The sequence below is a fragment of the Thalassophryne amazonica genome, chromosome 5 (assembly GCF_902500255.1).
Source record: "Thalassophryne amazonica chromosome 5, fThaAma1.1, whole genome shotgun sequence".
NCBI lineage: Eukaryota > Metazoa > Chordata > Actinopteri > Batrachoidiformes > Batrachoididae > Thalassophryne > Thalassophryne amazonica.
Window position 1 is genome coordinate 28,372,975 of NC_047107.1, and position 19,896 is coordinate 28,392,870.

At 41.0% G+C, this 19,896-nt stretch overlaps 2 protein-coding genes across 4 annotated transcripts in view; one reads left to right on the forward strand and one right to left on the reverse strand.

Moving 5' to 3' along the window:
• Positions 1–19,896, reverse strand: part of si:ch1073-459j12.1 (inactive carboxypeptidase-like protein X2) — a 103,861-nt gene that overhangs the window by 11,509 nt on the left and 72,456 nt on the right. For 2 of the 3 annotated variants that reach the window (XM_034169873.1, XM_034169871.1), the window contains one exon: positions 19,263–19,505. In XM_034169873.1, coding sequence (XP_034025764.1) covers positions 19,263–19,505 — 243 coding nt within the window. Of the gene's footprint in view, positions 1–18,718; positions 19,506–19,896 lie in introns of those variants that run through there. The other variant, XM_034169872.1, reaches the window with a different exon arrangement.
• On the forward strand, positions 516–18,719 carry LOC117510239 (DNA polymerase delta subunit 2-like). The gene is made up of 11 exons (XM_034169874.1): positions 516–666; positions 759–991; positions 4,942–5,063; positions 5,149–5,272; positions 5,380–5,494; positions 5,926–6,124; positions 6,230–6,310; positions 8,729–8,886; positions 8,981–9,108; positions 9,204–9,305; positions 18,356–18,719. Exons 2-11 carry the CDS (start codon positions 766–768, stop codon positions 18,511–18,513), a joined length of 1,413 nt encoding a protein of 470 aa, XP_034025765.1. The 5' UTR covers positions 516–666; positions 759–765; the 3' UTR covers positions 18,514–18,719.

The window sequence follows — 19,896 nt, forward strand, 5'->3', positions numbered from 1 at the left end:
TTAGTTTTCACAGACATGGCTTGTTTCACTCATGAGATCTAAGGACACCAATTGATGTCAGACATTTTTTATATTTTTCTTTAAAATTTTAATGACTGTTTAAATTGTAACTTTAAATTATAATGAGAAGATAACTCAGAAAAAGGCACATTTCTGAGCCACCAAATTTCAAACTCATGCTTAGCATGAACAAAAACAAGTGCAGAAAAAAGGGAGAAACACTACAGCACATGAAATAAACAGGGCCTATCTCGAATGAACTCAAACATATTAAAAAAAAAAAAACTAATTTAAGAACTTTCCTCCCGTGAATCAGAGTTTAGCCTTCAAATACATACATCTGTGTGTGTGTGTGTGGTTGGTCGCCTCTTTCGTTTAGGATTAAGGCAGAAACCATGTACAACGAATATCACCAGAAGATGGCAGCAAGAATACCAGTTGCAGTCTATTAAAATGACGAAGAAGAATTATCCCCGAACACAGAAGTAAGGTTGTGTGAGTTCTCCTAATTTTCTATCGGAACTCTTTGTAGAAACCGAGTGTTTGATTTCGCGGGAAGTCTTTCTTTTCCACTCGAGTCACCGTCACATTAAATAAGATTCTGAATGTTTATGTTGCCAGGTTCGGTCTGGTTAACATCTGAAACTTGTCTACTCTTCTGCCGAGGTGAGCTTGTTTTACACGTTGCAGTATCTTAAAACATTTCGTTTCGCTTTACTTTAAAGCTGAGTTTTTCTCCGTGTGTGTGTTTTGTTGAGGACGGTGATGTTCTCTGAGCTGAGCGCGCAGAGCCGCGGCTCCTCCCTGCTGAGCCGGCCGACCTACGAGCAGCAGGAGCCGGTGTTCGAGCGCCTGGTTCCGGCCTACTGTCCCCGCAACGAGCGCTTCAGTGTCGGCGATCGAAGCTTCAGTCGTCAGTATGCGCACATTTATGCAGCCAGACTCATGCAGATGACGCCCGTGCTCACAGAGAGGGCCCAGCGCAAGTGGGGTGAGCTCTGCTCACTTCAGCTACACCTGGAACATCATTTAGTTGAGGACAGAAACACACAAGTGGCATCCGTTTTAGTTTGATTTACTTTGAGCTGCCAGTGTTAAAGGTGCCTTAACCCTCTGCCGAGGGCATTTTTTGGACAGTTCACTCGCCTGGCATAAATGTTTTATTATTGCTGTTAACAGCTCTCCCTGCATCCCACCATCAAGATTTATGTCTCTTTTTTTTCAGGAGAACCAGTGCTTTCAGAATATATATGTTTTTGTTGTGTTTTATAAGTGTAATAAAGGTTTGCAAGGAAAAAATAAAGTGAAAAATAATTTTACACACACATTTATTCAAAACACACAGCAAACTATAATAAACAGCTGTTTTGACACTTTATAAAGGTAATTTGAGGTCTTGTGTGAAAGACTGTACAACAAAAAGGTTCAAACAATAAACAAATGCACATTTTGAACAATACGAGGTCTATTAGAAAACTAACCGGCAGTTTTATAAAAAAAAAAAAAAACGATATGGATTTGATTCACGTGCGATTACACCAGACATGCTTGAACCCTCGTGCACATGCGTGAGTTTTTTCACGCGTGTCGGTGATGTCATTCGCCTGTGGGCAGGCTTTGAGTGAGCACTGGTCCAGCCCTCTCGGCTGAAATCCTTTGTCTGAGACGCTGCTGGAGACGGCGCGTGTTGCTTTATCAAAAAATTTTTTCAGGTCCTGTGAGGGATATCCGAGTGGACACTATTCGAGAAATTCAGCTGGTTTTCGGTGAAAAGTTTAACGGTTGATGAGATTGTGGAGTTTCTTTTGCTTTAAGGACAGCTCACAAAGCGGATCGGCACGGCGCGGTCGGGGTGGCGTCCGTCTGGCTGTTTCGAGCTGAAAACATCCTAATTTAAGGCTCTGTTCACCCAGGTAGTCGTCAGAGAACAGAGAAGTTTCAGAAGAAGTCGGCATGAGGAGTTTATGCGGACATTCCACTGTTAAAGGAGATTTTGTAATGAAAGAACGTGCGGGCAAATTCGCAGAGTCGGTTCCGTGACGACGACGCAAATCCGTCTGCGCCGCGACAGGAAAAACACCTCCGTGTTGAAAACCATTTGTAAAATTCAGGCGGCTTTTGATGGCTTTCAACAAGTGAGTATCTGAGAAATTGTTTAAAAGCTGGGCATGTTCCAACTTGTCCGTTAGGGTTTCCAATGGAGGTGTTTTTCCTGTCGTGACCCCCCGCGGTCGGGTCCGGCCCGACATGCGAATCTGCCCGCACGTTCTTTCATTACAAAATCTCCTTTAACAGTGGACAACAGTGGTCAACTCCTCATGCCGACCTCTTCTGAAACCTCTCTGTTCTGTGACGATGACCTGGGTGAACAGAGCCTGAAATGTGGAAGTTTTCAGCTTGAAACAGCGAGACAACGCCGCCTCGAAGCGCAGATCGCCGTCAGGCACCGTGGGCCATCCTTAAAGTGACACTAACAGACCAAAATCTCTCATCAGCCGTTAAAATTTTCATCGAAAACCAGCTGAATTTATCGAATGGTGTCCACTCAGTTGTGCCTTACAGTTTTTGAAAAATTTTTTATCAAACAAAGCAGCAGTCTCTTAGCCATTCCTAAACAATGAAAAGCCCTAAGCTTCACTAAAAGACCCAGACTCTAGATAAAGTTAAGGCCATAGCCCGCTCTCTTTTGTAATAAAATGAATTTAAATGAGTAGAAAGCATAGTAACATACTATGCCAGTATGCTAGCAATACGAAAGGGAAAATAAGTGCTTAAGTCTGGACTTGAAAGTCTGTCGTCAGAATCTGTTTTATTGATGCAGGAAGATCATTCCACAAAACAGGTACACCATAAAAGAAAGCTCTGTGACCTGCAGACTTTTTATTCACCCTAGGGACACAAAGTAGTCCTGCACCCTGAGAACACAGAGCCCGGGCCGGTATGTAGGGCCCAAGTAGGTCAGCCAAGTAGGGAGGGGCTAGTCTGTGAATAATTTTATAGGATAGTAGCAGAACCTTAAAATCTGATCTCACAGGGGCAGGAAGCCAGTGAAGAGACACCAAAATGGGTGTAATGTGGTCAAACTTTCTGCTTCCTGTCAAAAGTCTGGCAGCAGCATTTTGAACCAGTTGGAGACCCATAATGCTGGACTGCCATAAACCAGAAAATAGAACATTGCAGTAGCCCAATCTAGAAGAGACAAATGCCTGAATCAGGGTCTCAGCATCAGCCAAAGACAGGATGGGAAAATCTTCGCTATATTTTACAGGTGGAAGAAAGCAGTCCTCGTAATATCTGTAATGTGGAAGTCAAAGGACAACATAGGATCATAAATCTTCCCAAGGTTCCTCACTTTGTCTGTGATGTATGACACACGAGCCTAGGCTAAGCGTTAGCTGGTCAACTTGATGCCGATGTCTCACTGGACCAATAACCATCATTTCAAGAGAGCAATACCCACTACTCACTGGATAGCTGCTGAATTTTGTTTTCAAGAAGATGCACTCAAGCTACTTTCCACAAGTGCTAAAATTGCCTCAGACCAAGAACATAGTTATACTAGAATCACCACGAGGACTCGGAGGACTGCTGTGCAGAGCTGCTGTTCATTTTTCTTGATTGAAGGAGTGGCACGAAGAAGGAACCTTTGTTTTGATCCTGAATATGGAGCTAGTGTGACATCTAGTGGCAGAAAATAATTTGGGGAACATTTACTTCACCCCTGTTGGTTCTGGTGGTTAGGACAGTGAGTTGTCTCTGACTTACTAAGAGCACCCCTTCATTATTGGCTCTGCAGTCATGCCTATAAGTATTTAGATAGTAACTCAATTTTTGTAGTTATGCCATTGTACACCACTACAGTGGACTTGAAATGAAACATTCAAATATGTACTTGTAATGTACACTTTCGGCTCTAATTCGAAGTAATAAAAATATGTCATGAACTGTTCAGGCATAGATGTGGCCACAGGTGTACGAACCCCATACCTCAAGTGGTATTGTCATTAGTTTATTTAGTGCATAAACAAAGCTTAGGGACCATAGGAGCAGATCAGACAGAGAATGGGGGTGTTGGTAAGTTGCAGAGGCTGAAAATGGGATTTTGGGCACCAAGTGTCAGTTTTCTTGTGGAGCTACTGAAATTCTTGTTGGGGCTTTGACCAAATCGAGTCCAACCCTCCAGCTGCCTGTGATTATATTACAACAAAAATTGTTGTAACTCCTACAGTGTTTGTCCAACTGGAATGTAGTTGCCTTCAGTTTAAAGCTGGTTTTCATATTAAACTTGTTTTTGGGTTTCAGTTTAAACATTCTGTAATGGCAACAATAAAAACAGTATCAATGTTAAACTATTTATGGGCAGAAATATATTTCTATGAACTGCATAATGTTGAGTTTTTATGTAGTTGGTTGCAAAAATGAGTAATGTCTACTTTGGCATGCTTTTTCCCATAGACTGTATTTTCCTTTTCTTCTTCTAAGGTGGGTGACAACCAGTGTGTAGGTGTATTACTACTGCCACCTATCGTGTTGGATTGTGTACTCGAGTTTCCAACTCTGTTGTGGGAAAAGAAAAGAAGCGGTGGGGAAAAAAATAGAGGAAGAATATGAAAAAGAAATCTGCTTCCAGCTGTACCTTAAATTCAGCAGAATAACCCCGTGGCTTTCAGATAGTCAACCAAACGTCCTACACCAAATTCAGATAAAGTTTTCACATTCAGCTCTATACCTCCAAGTTTCCTAATGTCCCTGAGTTCCTCTTGTTCTTGAGTCCTCAGTCTGACCATGTTCACAGAAGCCTGAAGGGTGTTTGTTTGTCAAGCCATCTTTTTCTTCTTTGTCGTCTTCATCAACAGATTAATCAAAAATGAAAATAAATTTCTCTTGATATCTGAGGCATTTCCAGTCATTATTTTCACGCTCTTGCCATCTTTCCTGAAGGTTCAGATGTGCCCATCAGAAAGCTGTGTGATCTTCAGACAGGAGAGCAGTGTTGCATTGTGGGAACTCTGTTCAAGCGGATGGAGCTGCAGCCGTCCATTCTGAAGGAGATCAGCGAGGAGGTCGGCTGGCACGTTAAAGTCACCGGCTGCGCGCCTCTGTGCGCTGCTGTTGCTCATCATGCGTGATGTCTGTGTTTGTCTTCAGCACAACTTGCTGCCTCAGCCACCGCGAGCCAAATACATCAGCGAGACAGATGAGCTCATTTTGGAGGACGAGCTCCAGAGGATTAAACTGGAGGGCAAAATTGACACAGACAAATGTGTCACAGGTCGGATGTGTCCCTGTCGCTTCATCAAAAACACAAAAATGTTTCCTTGTTGACTTTGAACATGGCCTCATGTATGGCATAATGTTTGTTTGTTTGTTTTTATACAGGTAGTGTTATTGCGATATATGGAGCTGAGGCTAATGAAGGCAAGTTTACAGTTGAGGACTTCTGCATGGCTGATCTTCCTCTGCAGACAGCGAGACCTCCTATCAGCTCTGACAGGTAAAACTAGACAGGATTGTTTATCTACCTGCCACATGGGGAAAGCTTTAAAAAACAAATAAAAAAAAAAAATCCATAAAAGACCCATGACCTCATATCTGTGGTATACACAGACAAAGTTACAAGCACTGTTTCTGTCCAAATACTTATGGACCTGAACTGTTATAAATCTGCAGATAACTGAGGGTGAGTTTGAAAACTTTGGCTCTGAATCTGATTGTAGTTTTCTAATGGTAGGTTTAGTGTTATAACACGTATATAACATGTAAGTGGACTGAACAAATCAAGAAACAAAAAACCCCTCTGTATGAGCTCATCAGTGGGATGTGTCAGGGGGTGAAAACTCAGAGCCACTAAAGAAATACATGGTTCCTGTGTACATGAAGGAATGGCAGTGTCATTTTAAAATCAAGCGGTCTGTCTTTGTCCAGCTTTGTGTTCCTGGCCTCAGGACTTGGGCTCGGCAGCACTCATGCGGACAGCATGCTGGGACTGCAGTTGTTGGTTGACATGGTGACTGGTCAGCTGGGCGACCAGGGGGAGCAGAGCAGTGCAGCAACAATTTCCAGAGTACTTCTGGCAGGAAACCTGCTGAGCCAAGATACTCAGGACAAGGACGCATCAACAAAGGCGAGAGAAACCCCAACACTGTTCCATAAGCTGCATTGGTTTACAGGATACTGAACCGGTTTAAAAATAAAACAGTTTGAAATGTTTTCCTTTTTGTCTCTACAGCCCAAGTATCTCACCAAGAAGACTCAGGCTGGCAGTGTGGAGGCCATTCGCTTGCTGGATGAGCTGCTGCTGCAGCTGGTGGTGAGTTTGAATCTCTGCCATCACAGTCCATGAGTGAATAATAGTCTGATCAATTAACCGGCCCGACTAATGCCATTTTCCATAATCTGAATCGGCCAATTAAAGTGCACACAAGACTGATTAAACCAAAATTCTAATCCAATTACATCTTTTCCACGAATCTGATTGGTTAAGTGTGTGAGATTTCAGACTGTATAATATCGGTGTAACGGTGGGAAAATATTTGACCGTTTCACATTTAGATGTCATTCCTGTCGAACATCATTCCTGTCCTCCGCACAACTCTGCATGCACGCACACGCATGTGCGATATAGTTGGGATGCAGAACTGTCGATTTATGCAACGAGACGCACAATTTGACATAACACTGTGCGTGCTGTTAGCGCTAAAGCTAACAAAAACTGAGGAGATTTTGACAGTGGAGAACCCAGGTGGTGTACAGCCTTATAGGTTAGAGCCAGAACAGTCAGGAGGAGAAGATTCAGACAAGGAATTGGACCAAAACAACAGCTCTGACAACAAATATGGTGGGGAAGCCAGGGGCTTGGAAGATATGTGTTGGGCAGTAATTTTGTTGTGTAAGTTTTGTTGTGTAATCGTTAACATTATTTTCCTAACTGCAGTAAAACACGCATAAACTGTCATTGTATAAACCGGATATTCGCACTCATTGGACAAAAGCACAAGTCCCAATGCTTTTAAATGGTTTTCCATGTAACAAACACCGTATATAATGGATTTTGTATAGCAGATCTTTGTTCACATCAGACAAAACGTCCCGCCCCATCATAATGCATTTCCATTAAAAACTCCTTGCATATACCAGGCAGAGCAGTCTGGACATGCCCAGTAAGGGGTACGAAATGAAGTTCAGCAATAACACTGGAGTATTCAAGGAATGTGGGTACCATATTTCCATGATTAAATGACCGGGCTTTTATTTTTTCAAACCATACTCAGACCCAGCACCTAAATGAGGTAGGATGTAATTCAAGGCTGGCGATTATTAACATAATGCTGCTTGTTCCCTGCACTGTAATATGGTATTACATTTCACACATATTCCTGGGTGTGACAAACCAAAGAGCTTTAACTCAGGGCCCTCTCTGTGGCTGCAAACTCTCTCCTGAGCCTGACGCACACCTGCTAAATGACAGACAACTCAAAGGGCTGTGATTTCTCACTTTTCTTGTTTCACTCCTTCCTCTCCCGTCATATTTTAAAAGTTTTTACAGTGCGCCCACCGATTACATTTCAATCATGGATCAAATAAATTTGGCAAAAACGTCCGCAAATTTGACCAACTTTACAATGAGGAGTCAGAAAAAGACGCTCAAATGACCCGCAATTCATGGTGGGAAATTGTACGTACGATACCGTTGGTTTGGACCTTGATGATTGTGTAAAGAAGTGGAGCTTGTTGATGTACAAATTAATCCAGAAAAAGCTACTGTTCCTGCAGTAAATTGCATAAAGACATGATGGAGAACTTTAAAAGGGTCATGTGTGTGTCAGTGTCATTGCATGGCCACGGAGTTACAGAATTGCAGAAGTATATATCAGGCTTTAGAATTCTAAGGTACCACCCCCTAGCTGACGGGGTGGCTACCAGCTACCTGAATCCATTATATGTGAGTTTTACTGTACAAATTTTCAGTGGGTTACACCTTGGACCCCAGACTTTTTTAAAGTTTCATGTTGAACTAGCTGTATGATGAAGTGAAGCCTCTGACAGACTGCAGCTACAATATTCATCCTAAAAGATTTTACTGTATTGTGAGATGTGTACACGGTGAAAAAAAGAAGTCTATTGGATTCACATGCTTTAAATACGTACATTGGTTGCACATGATCAGAATGTGTCCAAATACCTGTTGTACCTTTGGAGTAAATGCTGGGGGTGGTGTCCTTCTTCAACTTCAAGAACTTGGTTAACCTCACGTCAGACACCATCTTATTTGTGTAGCTTTCCTCAGTGAAGTGGCAACTATATATGGTGAAGTTTTTTTGTGTGTGTGTGGGACCATCCCAGTCTTTTTGCATCCTCTTGACAACTCATGTCAGTGTCTTGTGGCTTCTTCTCTGCAGAAAATTCCTGAAGAGCAACTCCAGTTTTGGAAATATTGCCACACCGAAACACAATAGAGTAATTCACCATCTCCAAATATAGATTCCACATACCTTGGCCATTCAAAATATCTGAATTGTTATTTCTATATAAGCCATGTAAACAGCAGAACACAAGAGGAAAGTATGTAAACACGAGCCGGTCTACTGAGTTTTCTATATGGTGGACTGTTACGCCAGGCAGAGGTCGCTCCCTGCCGTGAAAAAGCTAATTTTTCAGCTGTGCAGAAAAAAAAAACAGTTGTACAGTTGTGAGCAGCAGCACGATTGTCGTACCTCCTGCTCTGTAGGCTTCTGTTCCAGTGGACGTCATGCCCGGCCAGTACGACCCCACTAATTACACCCTGCCACAGCAGCCTCTGCACCGCTGCATGTTCCCCCTGTCCTCTGTGTTCCCCACCTTACAGCTGGCCTCCAACCCATACCAGGCTAACATCGATGGAGTGAGGTGATCGTGACCACACACACACACTCTACCAGCTACACTCCAGAGTGAAGGTGCACATGTATGTTAAAGGTTTTGTCTTCCATTTCCACAAAAGGTTCCTGGGCACTTCGGGCCAGAACGTCTGTGACATTCAGAGGTACAGCAGCATGAACAGTCACCTGGACATCCTGGAGGAGACGCTGCACCTGAGACATCTGGCCCCGACAGCCCCCGATACTCTGGGTTAGTCAGACAAGCTGCAGCTGAGAACAAACCTGTTGTTGGTGTGATTTTTTTTTTTTTTTTATATATATATCGTGTCTTTGCATTTTTCTCAGGTTGTTACCCATTTTACCAAAAAGACCCTTTCATTTTGGAAGAGTGTCCCCATGTTTACTTCAGCGGCAATGCCCCGTCCTTTGAGTCCAAGCTCATCTCAGGTCAGTGTGTAAAACTGTGGGAAAACATTGATTCCAGCTGTTTCATTGTTTTGTACCTCATCAGTAACAGAATTTTGGAAAAGTTACCCAACCTGATGTGCTTAAGTTAACGTCCATGTGCAGGGACCTCAAGACAGTCTGCCACAATCTGAAGCAAATTTAATAGCTAATAATTAAATTTTAGACTGATATCCCAAATACAGACCGAGTTGCTCTGGCAGCACAATAATGTGGTAGTCACTCAACTTTTATTAAAGACTGCAATAACTTGTCTAGGGGTGGATGATATAAACAATTTAATTGCTTCACGATATAAATTTGGCCGACGGTAGAGATTTAGACTCCACCAACCAGTTGCGATAATGCTTGTTGATGGCATCACCGTATCTTCCTCAGTGACTCTAAACGACTGGAAAAGGCTGCAGTCAGTGCTTCAGACACAGGCTCCATCTCCACCTCGGCAGATTAAAACTTCTCCTTGTAAGCGTGCAAAATAGTTATTTTAACCCTCTGGAGTCGCCTGACTGACTTCGGTCATGTAAAAGTCACATGACCAAATTAAGCAATTGTCCCGTTAAAGTCACCAGACTCAGTCACCGTTTCATGAATTCTGATTAATAATTTCCGCAATGTTTTTTTTTTTTTTTTGTGAATTTTATGGTCATATTTGGTTCGTGTATTTGCAGAAAGCCGCAGTAAACTGTCTCACATTTCCTCATTTAACTGCGCTGAACGCTCTGTCTTGCCCAGGAGAGCAGAGGAAAAAAAAAAAACACACGCCTTCGCTCTATCATTGGTGGAACCCTGTGACATAAGCCATTCAGGATCATCAACCCATGTGGTGGGGACTCTAAGGACTTTCTGGACAAAACGCCACCAAAAGCAGACAAACTAACACTGCCTTCTGCTGGACAGAAGCAGTGGTGGGCACAGTTCCGATAACCGATAATTATCGAGATAATGTTTTCATTATTGGATTATCTTTTCACATAACTTTGAAGACCATTATCGGACTAATTATCTTCAGATAAATGTTTGTCCGTAATTTTTAGGACCGTTAACGTGGTAAACAAAGCTGAACAGCTATAACTCTTATAAAATTTAAAATCGGTCGCACACCCTACCTGTTAAATGTTTTATAGCGGTTGTGTAGTTCTACCCTCTGCAAAAAGAGGAGAGCAGCTCCTAGAAAAAACCGCTCTGTCCTCTGCAGACGGGAGAACTGGTCACCAAAAAAAAAAAAAAAAAAAACCTAATTTCTTTTAACCCATACTGATACGACGGCAATATCACCCAAGTCATCCAGAGGCATACAGTTTTAACTTATAGTTCAAATTTTAATCAACATTAAATTCCACGCATCTTAAACAGAGTAGCAGCAGACACAGATTATCTGGAATTTTGTTTTGGCAAGTCTCTACTGCCATCTACTGGCCAGTAGTGTTCATGGCAGTATTTCATACTGAAGCTGGGCTGATATTTTCTGTACTCTGTTCCAGCTCAGACCTGTACCACAGAACCACACGGTGTAAAAGTTCAGGCGCACGATTTATATTCTCACACACATTGTACGTCAAAAACCACACGTCGGACTCGTGTTTCCAGAATCAAAACATAAACAGAAGCTTTTTTTTTTTTTTTTTTACTAATTTTACAAAAAACTCCGATGGAGACATCAAAGTTGAAAAAAACAAACAAAACTTTACAAGACTGGTCCTGCGGTGTTTTGCACAGGCGCAGTGCGAGAGGTGGTCGTGAGATGTTAAACACAGCTTGTTACTCCATGTATACTAAACGATGCAGGACACGCGATTAACCTGAAACGCTGTGCGATCCAAAAGATTCTCACACAAGTGAAAAATCAACTGAAAAAGGGCCAAAACTCGCACTGGCACCAGTAGATCATGGCAGCGTTCTAGTTTGACACCGGTTATATCAGACGGTTATCTAATTACAACTTGGCTTTTTTTTGTTGTTGTTGTGTTTTGTTTTTGTTTTTTTGAAAATGCCTGTTTTTACAATTTAAAAAAAATGGAATATTTTACAAAAGCACATTTATCTGTAAACACCAACACACAACACGTCACATTAACGTGTTGGTTTATATAATCAACCAACCAATCAGTGTTTAGCGGAGGCACATTTTACCCAGAATCCTTTGCGATCTGTTTGGTTTGTAACAAAACTTCAGAATTAGTGCATTATTCAACATTAAAAGATGTTATATTTTAACTTTGTACAATGACAGAATTGACATTAAATGGAGTTTCTATTCAGTATTCATTTTATTTATACACCAAAACCATAACTCAGCACTGCTTTATTTTCCAAGACCTCGGCCCGACGGCAGCGTTGTTATTGAGTAAAGAGTTGAGTTTTATGGTTCCTCTCAGTTGCTTCTGTGCTGGAAGCCATGTAGTAAATAGGAAATTTCAGCAGGGGGCAAGATGTTCAAAGATAGAAGTGTGGGCTCTTTGTTTGGGTCTGTTGTCGCTTTTGATGCTTTCAGAAGCGATTGTGTTAAAACTCAAATTCAGCTTGTTAGTAGTTGCAAGTGTACCAGAGACAATACTGGAATTTATTGGTTATCTGTAACTTCCGATACATTTTTGGGTGGTTTATCATTTTATCTGTATCAAAGATAACAGTTATCTGATTATCTGTTACCGAAGTTAATTTTTTGGTTATCTGTGCCCACCACTGGACAGAAGCAGGAATGGCAAAATGAGATCATTCCAGTGCACAAAAATACATGTCTTACAAGTCAGAGAATCAGGTGCGCAAAATGAATTCTATCTGTTTTTATGTCCTGCACAGCGCTTGCGCCGTGAGGTGGGGCATATAGCATCCGGGTTGTCTGTCCGGCCGCAATGTACCTCGGCACCTATTGCTCGCAAAAACTTCATATTTGGTGGGTACATGCCTTGGAGGAGTACTTTGCATGGGTTTGAAGGCCGGTGACCTTGACCTACTTTAAAAGGTCACCAGTGGTCACAACTGTAAAATCCTTCGCCGCAACATAGCTTCGCACCTATTGCTCGCAGAAACTTCATATTTGGTGGGTACATGCCTTGGAGGAGTACTTCGCATTGGTTCGAAGGCCAGTGACCTTGACCTACTTTTGAAGGCCACCAATGGTCACAATTGTCATATCCTTTGCAGCAACGTAGCTCAGCACCCATTGCTCGCAGAAACTTCATATTTGGTGGGTACATGCCTTGAAGGAGTACTTTGCATGGGTTCGAAGGCCAGTGACCTTGACCTACTTTTGCAAGCCACCAGTGGTCACAACTGTCAAATCCTTCTCCGCAACATAGCTCGGCACCTATTGCTCGCAGAAACGTCATATTTGGTGGGTACATGCCTTGGAGGAGTACTTCACATGGGTTCAAAGGCCAGTGACCTTGACCTACGTTTGAAGGTCATCAATGGTCACAATTGTCATATCCTTTGCCGCAATGTAGCTCGGCACCTTTTGCTCACAGAAACTTCATATTTGGTGGGTATTTCCCTTGGAGGAGTACTTTGCATGGGTTCGAAGGCCGGTGACCTTGACCTACTTTTAAAAAATTACCAATAGTTGCATTTGTTCGAAGGCTTTATAACAATACAAGAGAATCTTGTTTTATTTCACCTCTGTTGTGATGTAGGGCAGCATGGTGGTATACTGGTTAGCACTGTTGCCTTACAGCAAGAAGGTCATGGGATTGCTTCCCACCAGGGGTCTTTGTGTGTGGAGTTTGCGTGGGTTCCCTCTGGGTGCCCTGGCTTCCTCCCACTTCCAAAGATATGCAGGTTAGGTGAATTAGAGACTTTAAATTGGCTGTAGGCATGAGTGTGGTTGAGTTTGTCTGTTTATATGACCCAGACTGGCGTCCTGTCCAGGGTGCACCCCACCTCTCAACTGTGAATGCTGGGATAGGCTCCAGCACCCTGTGACCCCTAATTAGAGTAAGCGGCTACAGAAAGTGAATGAATGAGGCAAAATAATTATGAACTTGTTGCAAAGTGTTTGAATAGGGCAGCGCAGTGATATCACAGGATTTGACCACTTCCGATGACAGCCTGTGTTGCACAGCATAAATGTAACATAACTTCACACAGAAAAATGGTGTACTGTTTTGTTTTTGGCTGCAGTCACTGAAGCAGTCATGAAAAGTTCTGCTTTTTTTTTTCGGTTCCCAGTGGAGAAGAGAAGACGAGGCAAATGGGAGAGGTTGTGTCTGTGTTAGCCTACATACCTAGCCAGGGTAGCTGCATTCTCTCGCCTGCACAACCGCCTCGACAAGTTTGAGCTCCAAGTCATACTCGTAAACAAACGCAACACGTTCACTTTCCACCGCATCATTAGTTTTTCTTTGTATTTTCACTTTGTTTGCTGTGTAATTTGTTAAAAAAAAAACCTCAGTGCCATGTTTTTGATGGGGACATGGCTGCTCACACTTCCATCTGTTGGCAGTAGATGGCAGTGTTCATGGCAGTGTGCCACACATTCGCTAAAAGTGATGAAGGACTTAAACAGAATTTTCAGTTTTCAAATTGCCTTTTTTTTTTTTTTTTTTTTTTTACAAATGGAAAAAATTACATATTTACAAATACAGATTTATTTGTAAAACCCACCACACGTTTCAGTAACTGTGTGTTATACCGACCAGCCAACCACTGACGTCAGGAAACTAGTGTACCCATAATGTAATGCGGCATGTGTGTCTAAATGCTAAAACCTTCAAAATTAGTGCATTACTTTAAAACATATAGCTGATATTTTCACTTTGTAAAACGACAGATGTGACATTAATTTCAATAACTTGTCTGGAATTAGTTTGTTTAAAATTATTACCATAAGTCAAAACTGTCTGCCTGTGTAAGACTCCAGTGAAATGACTGGCAGGTCTGTATGGTGTGAAGAGAAACTATCTTTTTTCCCATCTGCTTTCTCTCTGATCACCGGGTCTCTTCTGCTGAGAGAAGGCCCATCTGAGACAGAAGCACCGACTCCTTGTTTTGTCAGTAGCTGACATGTACTGAAGTTAATATCGAAAGTTATCGGTTTAGCTTTTATCTGTAACTTCCACTAATTTTTTTTTTTTTAGGGATTTATCAGTTTAGCTTGATAAAAGTTAACTTTTCAGTTAGTGGATTAACGGTTATCAAAGCTAACATTTTGGTTAGCTGTGCCCACCACTTGGTAAGAACTGGATGTCTTTAGTACAAGGTTTCTCCAGAGAATCATTGGTAATGGTGGAATGACTTTGTGTCAGAGTGTATAAGTTGTTTTTCCAGTGTTCTGTCAGTGTCGGGATGACACAGCTGCAAAGTCACACACGGAGTGTGTCACGCTGCTGAAAGCAGAGGAATAGAGCATGTGAGCTTCTCCGGCCTCTAGAATTGGTTGTGAGTGAAAGATAATCTCCAAACAAGATTCACTCTCTGGATGAGAACTTATACTTTCATGAAATGGTTGAATGAAGTCTCTGTGACATTCCGCTAGTGATCTATGAATTGGTTATCAATCAATCAACTTTTTTCTTATATAGCGCCAAATCACAACAAACAGTTGCCCCAAGGCGCTTCTTGTTATTAGGTCTGTAGTTATACACACTCCCCCTATGAACCAGAATCAAGGTATTTATGGGTGATTCTTTAACTACAGGCACTATTGGCCTTGTAAATGTAATTTCCACCACACCATTGCCTTACAATATAAAGTGCCTTGGGGCAACTGTTTATTGTGATTTGGTGCTATATACATGTGCTCTGATGTCACTGTTTATCTCCATAGAAACTACCCAAACAATCTTTCATACAAACTGTTTAGGGACATTACAGTGTTGTGGTGGAAATTACGGCAATAGTGTGGGACAACTACATTTTGTTTAAAAAAAATCACAACAGTTGTATGACATTGAATACCCCAATTATGTTTTGATTATTTTACTGATATTTTATTCAGAGATATTTTAAAACATTAGAAAAAAATGTTTCTTTACCATTCATTTTTATCATTGAAGATCAAAAGTCTTTGTGTGGGACAAGCACAAAACGGCAATATTTGCATATAATGATGCTGAAAAAAGGTGAAAAAGTCCTCATAGACTACTAGAACAAATTTCTTAACACATTTTCATTGTAAAGATAACTATAAAAGTGTGAAATTTCCCCTTTTTTCTGTTTTTCATACAATATGATCAAAGGACATAATAAGTGCCCATAGTCTAAGAATCACCCTTATATGAGCGAAGCAACGCTCAGCGGCGCAAAGCTCACTCATGGTACAGGGCATCCTAAACAGGAAGTGCTAGTTTTGAAATCCACAGTAAAACAGGAAATATTCAAATGTCAGACACTTCCTGGATCGACAGACGAGTTTTCATGGAATCTTGCGGGAACTCACTGGCAAGCTCAAACAGGAAGTGCCAATTTATCAGTCACAGTGAAACAGGAAATGTTCAAATGTCAAACACTTCCTGGCATGGGTGGAGCTAGAGTGGAGGCCGGGGTTTCACTGGACTCTCCTGAAATCTGATTGGATACAGATGATTGACATGTCACAGCACCACACGTCTGATTGAAAGAGCTGCATTTTCAAATCAGTGAGTCACATTGACTGCTAGGTTCCTCCTGTCAAGTAGTTTGTGCTGTGTACCACTAAAGGTTCTAATCCACCTTAGTAGAAGAAGAAAAATGTTTGCTCCAGATTTGAACTGAACACGTTTGAACTATGGACTTCTAATCACACCAAACTTATATTGGTGAGTAAACAACCGTATTTTATGCCAGAAATGAGGTCCAGGTTGTTAAAAGCAGCATTTCTCCTTTCATTCTTGTGGCTTATTGGTGATGCAAGCATCAAATTCAGCACAAAATTAATGGAGCAACTTTAAATTTTGACCCCTGTACAAACTGAAACTGACCTTTGTCACCATTCTCTACTCCATAACATTCAGTCACAGATAGTCCAAACTATACCTTTTTTGGAATCTTTATGATCAGGCGAATAATGTGGTATAGTTTTCTATATGATTGGAGCATCTTTAGACCCCTGTGTAATTCTTCAATTGATCCCTACCTGGCTGCCTCTTGAAAATTCAAGTGCCCAATCAGTTTTGGTTTTTTTGAGTTAATGTCTATGGATTATTTGTGCCAAATTTGATGCTTGTATCACCATTTTCAGGATTCCACTCTAAATATTCTCTTATCTGCTGCACTATATATGAGATGTAAGATGTTGCTCCTCAGTGTTTCTCAGTTGCCCTCAAAAGTATTGGAACACTTGGTATTTCACACATTCTAATTTGTTTATTCCATTTCAGATACATTTTTTTTCTAAAATTATCTTCCTTAACTCAAACTGAAAGCAAATCTCTACAATTTGATATAAATGAATAAAAAATGTAAAATCCAGCTTCCTGATGAAGTGGTGTAGAGGAGGATTTTCTTAAAAAGAAGACCTGAAAGTTCAGCTACAATTTGACAGAAAGTACATTTCAGATGAAAGCCTAGATTTGATGTTTTAGTGAAAGAAACTTGTATTTCTTCATAATTGATGTAAATAAAGTCCAAGACATATTCAGTGACTTGGAAATGTTCATGCTTTCATCCCCAGACTTGTCTGAAAAAAACTGGCAATAAAACTGATTATTTACAGGTTTTATCAAGTTTTAGAGATTTGCTTTCAGTTTGAGTTTGAGGAAGATAATTTTAGAATTTTTTTTTATTTTTTTTTTATTTTATTTTTTTGTATTTCTTGTATCTGAAATGACAAACAGATTAAAATGTGTGAAATTCCAAGTATTCCAATACTTTTGGAGGGCACAGTATCCTAACCTTATGATGAGTACAAAATGAGTGTGGTATTATTACTGTTTTGTTTGAGTGCTTAATTTTCATTGTTGCTGCATTTTGTGTCAGATCATAGTCATATCGTATATCAGATTGATATGAAAACTCAGTAAGGTATATCTTCTATTATACATTCCAAATCTAAGGTGGAACTCTACTAGTGTTTACTAAGGTACACCTAAATATCTTAAAAAAAAAAAAAGAGAGAGAGTAGAGCCACTGAGGTGCCTGGTCTTGAGAACCAGGGATGGTCGGTTGAAAAGCTTTTTTATCCCATGAGAACTCTCCCTACCCACCTAAGAATATGGACAGCATGTATATAAGTGACATTTATATGACAATATTGAGATACGGTAATTTGGCCATATTGTATAGCCCTACTGTCAACTAGCTGAAAATGTTGAATATTAATTTACATCTACATAAAAAAAAAATGCTTAAAGTGGTAGGGGGATAAGAGGGCTGTAATGAGGGGGGGTCAGCTGAAAAGCAAAAAAGAAAAAATGCTTAAAAACGCAGGGAGTCTGGCGGGGCTCTGCCCCCAAGAGGCTGAAAGGTTTTAGTCATGCTCATGCTCCCAAGAACCATTTTACTGAAAAAAGTCTGAAGGACCTAAAGGACACGGTTAGATGGCGAGGAGCTTTTCTAAGTATGTGTGAGAGGCAAATAAAGAAAACTGCTTAAAAAAGCGGGGGGTCTGGGGGGGGGGGGGAAACCTTTCAGCCCCCCCAGAAGCTGAAAGGTTTTTGCCATGCTAATGCTCCCCTGAAGCATTTACTCAAAATAAAGTCTGAAGGACCTAAATGACATGGTAAGATGCTGACGAGCTTTGCTCGTTCATGTCCGCGACATATGCATATTATTCAGCCAGATATAAATTTTGATGTGGTTCATTGCTCCAATCAGTATGTAGCTCATTACCTGCAGTAAACTGCACAAAACATAATCAGCATTCTACCGACAGATAACAGAACTCCATTTCCAAAAAAAAAAAAAAAATTAAACTCCTGCTTTCGCTGGATATCTTTGGGTTTCATCTTGCCACATTTTCTTGCTTGATATGGTTCTTTACTTTCCCTGGTCAATCAGACAGGCCTTATTGTCAAGCCCTTTTTTGACTTTCACTTTGGACATATCAAATAATGGCTGTCAGAATCGGATCCAATGCAGACCCAAGCTGATCTATAACTGTCTCTCTCTTTTCCAAGGTCCTGATGGGCAGGAAGTCCTTGTGGTTGCCGTTCCAGAGTTCAGTAGCACTCAGACGGCATGTCTCGTCAATTTACGCACACTTGAATGTGAGCCAGTCAGTTTTTCTGCCTTCTCTGTTGATGACAATGACAGTGAGATGAATGTGAGCCACTGAGGGTTTGTAACCACATGGCAACCGGTTGACACTCCTTACTCTGTTGTCAGACTCCACTGTAAGCAATCACACCAGTATTCCTTGAACTTTTCTTATTTACAGTGCTGCCATCAGACCCGTAACATTAATTATATGTACTGGCATTGTTCATTAAATATTTCATGTGAATCTTCAAATAAAAATAACTTTTTTATGGGGGATACATTGTGTTAACAAGCCTTTATTTTAAAAATAGTTCACTATCTCTGAGGAAATATAAGTTATGCCTCTGAATTACTTGTTGCAAACTTTGAACAAATGCAGTGTTCCAATTTTTTTTTTTTTTTTTTGACCACACTAAGAATTCTGTTATGGATGAAAACAATGTAAATAAACTGACAATAAGCCATGATATTAAATATGTATCAGTAAAAAAAGTTCATGAAGTAACAAGTATTCATATAAAACACTGGATAACAAGTACAACAAATGATACCATTAATGACATAAATGTGTCAAACTGAACAGGCATTTAAATGTTAATTGATGGCTACAGTATGTTTATACAAGGCCATTTTCTGGGAGTTAACAAGACGAGCCGAGGGTGTATGTTGAAAGTTGAATGGAACACTCTCTGGGTGTTTTTAATAATCATCAATGTTGTAGGTGTAATCCAGGATGGAGTCTGTGAATCCACCAGGAGTTGAAGTCTGTCCCTCTCCTATATACCACGAGTCGTACCAGGATGTTGTGCTCTCTATTGTTGTGGGAACTGTGGTTGTAGGGGGTAACGTCGTCGTTGACCTCATTAATCTCTGTTGCCGTAGTCGCCTGAGACGCGCTATCCTGAGCCTCCGTAGCCGCTCACGGCGGACTTGTGGATCCCCTGAGTACCCGTTGTTGCCAACATTTACGCGCCTTTTGCTGTCACCGGTATCAACAGAGGACTGATGGGTCCTGCTGTTGCCGTGGCTGAGCAGGCGAATAGGCTTGTTGCCATGTAGGGCCATGATCTGCAGAAGACAAAGACACATCAACTACAAACAGACAAGGGTGAGCATGCGCTGTCTTCAGTGACACATCTTAAGGTGGCAATTACTTTTGTTTTTTTTTGTTTTTTTGGAAACATGATAACTGCTAATTAAACTTAAATAATGTATCATGACACTTACTTAAATGAGGAGTGGGTGGGGAGGGCAGACCTACACAACTGAAATGTCATTGAGCGAACATAATTGCTGGGGTTTTAGTTTTTTTTTGTGTAAATCAGACCACACACTACACAATAAGAATGTGTTACACCAGGCTCATAGAAAAACACATCCTGTTACAGAACATGATAACTGGGACATATATGACCATGAGTTTTCATGAAGCGACCACATCACACTGTTGCAGCATGTA

Excerpts from the sequence above, each read along its gene's own strand:
- LOC117510239 (XM_034169874.1), top strand. The coding sequence starts at position 766 with ATGTTCTCTGAGCTGAGCGCGCAGAGCCGCGGCTCCTCCCTGCTGAGC. Across the intron at positions 6,311-8,728 it reads AGCTGCTGCTGCAGCTGGTG|GCTTCTGTTCCAGTGGACGT; the intron begins GTGAGTTTGAAT and ends CCTGCTCTGTAG. Across the intron at positions 8,887-8,980 it reads GCTAACATCGATGGAGTGAG|GTTCCTGGGCACTTCGGGCC; the intron begins GTGATCGTGACC and ends TTTCCACAAAAG.